The 8,098-nt window shown below is 61.2% G+C and overlaps 1 protein-coding gene across 14 annotated transcripts in view; it reads right to left on the bottom strand.

Moving 5' to 3' along the window:
- Positions 1–350: 350 nt before the first annotated feature.
- EHMT1 (euchromatic histone lysine methyltransferase 1) overlaps positions 351–8,098 on the bottom strand; it is a 115,057-nt gene continuing 107,309 nt past the window's right edge. For all 14 annotated transcript variants that reach the window (XM_039858999.1, XM_039859008.1, XM_039859014.1 and 11 more), the window contains 4 exons: positions 7,761–7,847; positions 7,410–7,488; positions 1,523–1,698; positions 351–1,422 (listed from right to left, as the gene is read on the bottom strand). In XM_039858999.1, coding sequence (XP_039714933.1) covers positions 1,248–1,422; positions 1,523–1,698; positions 7,410–7,488; positions 7,761–7,847 — 517 coding nt within the window. In that variant the 3' untranslated portion in view covers positions 351–1,247. The remainder of the gene's footprint in view (positions 1,423–1,522; positions 1,699–7,409; positions 7,489–7,760; positions 7,848–8,098) is intronic.

Genomic DNA, 8,098 nt, shown 5'->3' with positions numbered 1-8,098 from the left:
CAGCTTTGCCATCTCCAGCCTCATAACTGTCAAACACAGGTCCGACCCAGATTCTAGAGACTTACCTGGCACTGCCATCAGCGACCAGAATGTTGCCTGGGCGCCTGGCGCTGGACACACACGTACACGCACGCATGCACGCTGACACGCACAGGCTGTCCTGACCTCTGTTTAGAGGGGTACAGGCTGTGTCCCCTCTTCAAGGACAAGTCTGGGGTGAACAGAAGCTGCGGCTGAATTGCGGGCACACTCCTGCAGGGTGTGACACCGCGTGAGCTCCGCCCCTCCCCCCCAGGAAGCACAGGTAATTTGCAGGAACCAGCTGGAACATATCATAATAAAATACCTCATTTAAAGTATTTCTTTTTTTATTGATTTCATTGAAAACAGAACAAGAAATGGTCTGAGCCAAAAGACTGCTCTTAAAACTGTCAAAAACATTTTAACAGAAAAAATAAACATGACTGCATTATGAATGTTTTAGAAGAGTCGCAAAAAAACCCCACTGTTACTGCACTAGTTACAGTATTTAAAAAGTATATGCCAAAAAAGGGTGTGACCTGGCAGGCCGCCACACAGAAGGTGACAGCAAATTTATTCACACTACAAGACTAACATTTTAAAAAAGTTTCTTCCTGCATTTTATTCTAAAATCACTTTGTTCTCTTTATACAGTTGATAGTTTATTTTCACATGGTGAGTAGAAACCACACCAGAATCAGCACCGTTGTCTGTGTTTTGTGTTTTTATTTTTTTGTCCTAATGTTCAATAATGGTAGAAAATAAATCAGTTTATTCATCATCATAGCATGTGGCTTAAGAGTCAACGCAAGGGGCCGTCGTCAGCGCACCGGCCGGGCCTCCTGCCCCCGAGCCGCTCGAGACGCAGCGCGCGGGCCGGGGCCGCATCCCTTCCAGGTCGGCGGCGGCGGCGGGGACGGTGTCTGCGCGGTGCCAGGAACTGCGCGCGGGCGAGTCTAACGGAGCAGCTTGCGGGTGACGGTGGCTTTGGCGGCGCCACACGGAGGAGTCGATGCCGACGGGACGTGCCCCACGGCCCGGTGGTGGAACGGTAACCACGGGGAGCGGAGGGGAAACGAGAAACGTGGGAACGACAAAACCACCAGCAGGAGCTCACACGGTGACGCAGGCGCGGAGTCCCAGAGTCACCGAGGTGACCGCCCCGCCCGGCGTGGCCCGGCCCCTCGGCCGGCGGGTGCCCGTCCTCCGCCTCCCGCGCCGGAGTCTCATCGGGGGTCGGCGGCGGAGCTGGTGTCCGGCAGGCCGTCCTGCGGGGCGCCCTGCGCGGAGCCGGCCTGTCGCTGGGCCAGGGCGCTGCTCGAGTGCCGGCACTTGGCGGAGCCGCAGCGGCAGGGGAACAGCTTCCCCTTCACGTCCCAGAAGCGCTCGCCGTAGTCGAACCTGCGGGGCGGGGCGGGCTGAGGCCGGCGGGGAGGGGGCGCAGCCCTGCGGGGTCGGGGGGACAGGGGCGCAGGGCCGCGGGGGCGGGGCGAGCACCTACCCGAGCTGCTCCCCAGCCTCGATCAGCCGGGCGCTGAAGAAGGCGATCCGGGGGAAGCGCAGGTCCTGGTGCGACATGAAGACGCGCACGGGCACCAGGTTGGGCTCGCAGTGGTGGTTGATGAAGCGGCTGACGTTGCCGTAGAAGCGCGCGTCGATGCAGTACAGCTCTCCGTCCTGCGGGGAGACCGGGCGTGGGCGGCGGCACGGGCCGGAGCCGGGCAGGGCGCGCAGGGCAGGCCCGTGGCACCCCCCAACCCCCACCCACCGCTGGTCGGCCAAGGGGCCACCGTGGACGCAGCCGGCCCCACGGGCTTCCGGTCAGGCAGGGAAAGCAACCGCCACCCCTGGCAATTTCCCGGCCGGGAAAGAGGAGGCCCCAGGGCTGCTGGAGCCAACGGGGCCACGGCCTCAGGGCCCTGTGATGCCAGGAGGGGCTGGCGACCTGGAGCTGCCCGGCGGCCAGGCGGGGGGCGGGGGGGACACCGGGGCAGAAGCTGCGCTCCACGGACAGTGGCAGCTGCCACAGGAAAAATAAAGCCGCGATGCCCTGACCCCGTGGGCGCCAGGCGTAGGGTTCACATGGCCAGACCCTGCCCCTGGCACTGTTCCCATGAGGCCCATACTCAGCAGGGTGGACATGCCTGGCTGACTGTGAGAGGACCATGAGGAGCCCATCTGCCCTGGGGAGCCCTTTGAGGACAGAGCTTTCCGGGAAAGGTCTAGTGCAAGAAGCTGCCTGAGGCGGGAGGGGCTGCGACAGCCAGCCCGCCCAGAGCCCAGCTCGGCTACTGCCCAAGGGGCGGGCGGGTTCTGCCCAGAGCGTGGACAGCCAGGGGCCCACCGGAGCCTGGCCACACGCAGGCGACAAAGAGGGCGACATCTAGACAGAGCAGTCGTCCTGCCAACCCTGCCCTGCGCCATGACCCTGCTTCTCAAATCACAAAGACAAGCCAGAGGCCAGAAGGACTCCCGCTGGCCTCCACTCCTGGCTGACCGACTAAATCCACGGCAACTCACACCCTGCAGAACTCAGGGGCCAAGGCTCCCGGAGAGACCGAGGAGGCCGGAGGTCTGCAGGCGTCTGCATGTGACAGGGAGAGGCGCCTAGAGGGAAGGCCCTGGCCTGCGGACTCGGGAGAGAGCGGCTGGGAGCGTGTAACTGCGGAAGACGCTGGGATCAAACTCGGTGTCCACAAAGCCACCCTGACCCTGAGCCAGGCTGGACACGGCCAGGGGGGACGACATGGACGTACAGGGACCAAAGCCACTCTGTGAGACGCAGAACCTGTGCCTGCAGAACAAGAGACACGACGCTGCAGCCGCCCGCAGGCCAACGCCAGCAGTCCCAGCGGCCCAGCGCAGACGGACCAAGGAAGCGATGCGTCCCAAGAGCAAACGAGACGCACAGGGTCCTGCTCTGAGCTGGCCGGACACTGTGCTCACACGGGGTCTCAGCTGCCATTGAGGGTCCTCAGTAAAGGGACGCGGAGCGTGAAACTCGGGAAAGGGAGTTCTCAGCAGAGACACGGGAATAGCAAGAAGCCATCGGATGGAAGCTGCGCCCAAACCCTCTGGCTCTACCAGGTTCCGGGGGGCCGCGCGGGGGCCGCAAGTGTCCCACAAAGCACCTCGTGTGCAGAACGACATGGAGATGTGACCGCAAACAGCAGGGGCTGCAATCAGCCCGAACGGCCCGCAAGAACGGGAAAGGCGCTGCCCTGATGTGGCAGCCGAGCTGCTCTGTCCCCGCGGAGGGCGAGGGGAGGGCCACACGCGCACACCCCTCTTCTCCGGGAGGGACAGGAGGTGAGGCACTTGGAGACACCTTTTCCGGTTCTATAGTTAGTTACCTGTAAGGTGGGAGCAAGAAACCAAATACAGACAACACGACAGGGCAAGACTCTCTGAGCATCTATTTTTTAAATAATTTTTACTTTCAAAGCACGTCAATATTTTAATAATCAAAAATGAAAATGTTCAATCCCAGATACTAAAACCGAGCAGAACAAAGGCAGGTAACTGCAGAGCGAGCTGGGAGTGGAGCGGAGACGGCCCCGTGCGCCCCGCACGTTCCCCTGGGCCACGTGCTCGGCGGACGGCACGGCCACGCTGGCAGTGGCACGAGTGACGCGGTTTTGAAATCGATGTTGCTAGGAGCCGAGATTTTCACTGTAAGAGATTTGAGTATAAAATCAAAGGAGTTGGGCAAAAACTCTGCAATGTTATCTTTCAATTAGAAACATTAACATGGATGTATTTTTAAAATCCGTTTATTCTGGAGTTACGACCGCTGAAAAATGGGTGCGGGGCTGGGGAGGCCCAAGGGTAACGAGCACCGTATCCTGCTTTGGGTCCCGGAAGTCACCCCAGCACCAGAAACTGGGACTTCCTGAGAAAGGAAGGGCCGCCGTGCAGGGAGCTGGTCCACATGCGCAAGCACGGAGCACCAGCTAACCCCAGCCTCTCTCGTGTGCCCCCGCCCCTGGATCTGAGACAGCCTGTGACGGCTTCTCACCAGCAGTGTGGCGAAGGCCATGGTGTCACTCTTGTGATCATGTCACATCGTGTGAGGCTCCAACACACAGATTCCCCTGCTGGCCATTAAGAAGTGCACTGCTGTGCTGGGGGCCATGGGCAAGGCACCGCGGTGCCCCAAGCCAGCCAGTGACAAAGCGGGACCTCAGTCCCGCAGCCAAGAATTGAGTTCTGACAACCACCGTGTAAAGCTGAGGCCCCCTGAGGTCCAAAGTCCAGAAGGACATAGTTCCACGGCGCCTGCACGACCTGGGAGACTCTGAGCAGAGGACCCGGCTGAGCTCACCGACCGAGGCCAAGGCGGGCTGTCTGAATGCACGAGGCTCGCGGCCACTCGCCCTGCAGGAGCTGCACTGACGCAGGGGCCATTCGTGAAAACAGAGAGCTGTGCCCATCGGAGGGCGCGGCGCTGTCTGGAAGCTGCGCCTCCACCGGCCGACTTTGAAAAGATTCACGAGCGTGCTCAGCGACGCGGAAGAGGACACTGCTCTGGGGCTCCTGGAAAGCTCATGCCAGACTTCCCAGACAGGGAATGAACGCCAGCCCTGGTGACAGCGAGGCAAGGACAAGCAGCAGAGGTACACGGATAGAAAGAAAAGGTGAAGCGGTCCCTACTCACGCAACACTATTATGCATGCAGAAGACTCTAAGGCATCTTCAGAAGAGGTCCCAGTTGATAAGAGCATTTGGCGAGGTCAGCACCCAAACCCTGACTACTCCCAAGAGCCGATGGCACCGAGAAGCCACCCTGTCCACAGCAGCACCGCGGGCAGGAACCACTCGGGACAGCGGGGCCGTGCGCAGGCGCTGCGCGCCGGAAGCTGCAGGGCTCCGTGGACCCGGCTCAGGGGCCCCGAGCCCTGGACAGAGACGCCAGGACCAAGGGAAGACGTGACCCATGCAGATGCCAACACCCTGAGCCAATCAGCAGGACTGGCCCTGTCCTCATCAGACCTTAGCAGCGGCCTGGCTCTGAGCCCTTTGGCACATTGGTTCTAAACGTACGTGCAAATGCAGGTGGCACAGAAGAGTTGAGAGGGTTTAGAAAGAGCTTAGTGTGAAGACAATGCCGCGGGGCTTCAGGGTTTACCTAAACCGACGGCAATCGGGCGGATGGACGCGGGTCCGCGGGTCGGCAAACGGGAGGAGCGTGGCACTGCCAGACGCAGGCCGCCCCCGCCCCGCCCCTGCGAGCAGAAGCTCGCTGGGCCAGCGCAAGCCGGGGCTGGAGTGAGTGTGCTCTTGCGGACACACGCCCCCCTCGCCTCACCCACAGGCGTGCAGGCAGGGCGGGCCGGGCTCTGAGAGAGAGAGAGAGCTTCACGGGCCCGCAGCAGCAAAGGTCCCTTCTGACACAGAGCAGCAACCAGTAAAAGCACGTCTGCTCTGCGACGGACATGCTCAGGGGGTGAGGAGGCCGCGTGCACGTCCGACCAGGAATCGGGACCAGTGCTTGTGGCTCAGTGGGGACAAGCAGCCCAACTACCTGACGGGCAAGGAGTTTTTTCCTCCAGAAAAGCCTGTGAGGGCCGCTCGTGCCGGTCACGTAGTGCCACACCCTCCTTGCTGTGACGCTAATGCCAAGTGTCCATCCTTTAAATATTACATACACACGCCCCGGATGGCAGTCCTACTCCCAGAAGTGGTGCAAGAGAAATCAAGGCTCATGCCACGATGAGCAAGTCTGCGCGAGTTCCCAGCAGGTCCTTGCGTGGTCACTGGAGCTGAAAGCATGCAGGCCCCGCACATGCCGGGGCGAACCTGCACGGCCACCGGCCACAGACACTCAGCCCGCCAGGCAGATCACAGCAGACACAGAGAGGAGCACACGCCTGACTCCACCAAAGGAAACGTCAACACAGGTAAAACTCACCTGCGAGACAGAGCAGCTCTGTGGTCGACAGGGCACAGGGAGTTCAGGGTGACGGAAATGTCCCATAGCGTGCCTATGGCACTGATCACACTGCCGTGTGCATTTATCAAAACTAAGACCACGCAGTGTACAAATTAATCGTAATAGAGTTGATCCAAAAGAAAAAAAAATAGCAAGAATGTATCAAAAAAAATTTCAACAGAAGGAAATCAGAAACCATTCTTGGGGGTGACTAAAGGCTTAGGCAAGGACAGACACACCAAGCCTATGAACCAGGGGAGGAGGTGCGAGACCCCTGACCTCGCCAGGTTTGCGGGTTCCATGCCGCCCCCCGAACCCTACAGGAGTTTACAGAAGTCGTCAGGTCGACCTTAAGACTCACTTCCGGAAACTGCAAAGGACTAAGAGACACAAGGCACTCGTGACAGCCCAGGACAGACAGCACCATGGACACCGGAGCTATGGCCACAGCTGCACGGCCGAGTAGTGGGGAAAGGCACCCATGTCAACGTGGGGACGAGCAAAGCAGAAGAACGTGGCGGTGCAGTGTGGCCTCTACCAAACAGCCAGTGCGCATCCGTGACCGCAGGTTTGAGAAAGCCTCACGGAGGACGTCACAGAAACCCAGCGGATCCAAGGGAAGACTGGGACACCGGACTACAACCAAAGTGACAACCTCTGTTGACGGAAGACGCCGCGAGAAGCAGACAAGCTGCACACGGGCAGCACGTGCACAGCCTGGGGCACAAGGATGGCGCTCGGCCGGAACACAAAGACTGCGCCCCCGCGGGAAATCGCTGGCACACGCAGCGGAGCCCGAGCAGCAGCGCACGCGCACACGGGGGCCCGGGACACCCTGGGCAAGGTCTGGCCAGCTGTCCTGGGTGGAAAGCTTGTGTCCCACACAGAGATCCCTTAGCAGGTAACAGAGGCGGGGCCGGGGGAAGGCACCGCCTGGCTTTGCCCCAGCCACAGGGTAACCACAGATAGGCAGATGGCTGTGGCTGCAGAGGAAAGCACCTCATTTCCCCACCTGCACCCCACCCTTGCTCCCACGGGCATGGATGGGCATCCCAGGAAGCTCTGAGACAGGCGTTCTGTGAACACAGGAGCAACCTTGCAAGCCAGGGTCTGGGAGCGGCGGTGTGACGGTCTGGGACATGCCCCCGGAGACCAGGGTGCTGGACTGGACAGAAGCCAGGTGCTACTCTGCACACGGCCCCCCGGACTCTGGCCCACAAGGCGCCAGAGTGACACACGTGCTGCTCCAGCTTGATGTGAGGCAAGCCACGTGCTGCACAGGCCGAGGGACCTCCAGGTCAGGGTCTCATCTGAGGATGCCACAGAAGGGAGGCCAGCTCCGGCCGGGGAGACGCTACACGGACAGGCCGCTTTGCGGGCGCCGGCCCCAGCAGACGCGCCATGGGCGCGGTCACCATCAGCTCTGCGCAGAAGCCCGACCCCTGGGGCACATCACCTTGTTGTCCAGGTCAAAGAGGTAGGAGTCCTCCTCCCGGACGTCAGCCTCGGAGTCGGAGATGAGCTCGCCGACATACCTGTGGGGACGAGGGGCAACTGTGTCACTCTGTGTAGCCGCAGCCCACAGAGCTCTGCCTGCGCCTGTGCTGGGGCTAATGCTGGGTCCTGGAGGACGATGACACGGAAGCCCCATCTGCCCAGGGGCCCAGCGGGGCCAGGGGCCAGCGTTTGGGAGTCTGTGGCAGGTCCAGGTGCCACACCAGCGGCACACACTCCTGGCGCCCCAGCCCGCACTGTAGCATCCTCCTGGGGACAGATGCCGCTGCCAGGGGACCGGGCGCCCACTCACTCGCAGACGAAGGTGCCCGCGGGGATGTCCTGCAGGGTCCGCACGCCCCAGCCCATGCTCTGCGTCCGGTACAGCTGCAGCCTCGCCCTGCAAGACAGCAGCACTCAGGGCCGTCGCACGCTCCACACACGACCCGAGAGACAGCACGGCCCTCCCCTCCTGAGACACCTCAGAACCTCGCTCTAGGGCGGAGCTGGGAGGGGCCGAGGGGGCGCCAAGGCTCAGCTGCCGCGCCTTTACCCCTCCAGAAGCTAGGAGACCCAGAAGTCAAACTGTCAGCACATGGAATATGGCCCCCGGCCCTCGCTGGGCTTCAATTTCCCCATCTGTGACAAAGG

Source organism: Pteropus medius, unplaced genomic scaffold, assembly GCF_902729225.1.
Source record: "Pteropus medius unplaced genomic scaffold, Ma_sr-lr_union100, whole genome shotgun sequence".
NCBI classification, from domain to species: domain Eukaryota; kingdom Metazoa; phylum Chordata; class Mammalia; order Chiroptera; family Pteropodidae; genus Pteropus; species Pteropus medius.
The sequence above is the reverse complement of the archived record's forward strand: the minus strand, read 5'-3'. Positions and strand labels throughout refer to the sequence as shown.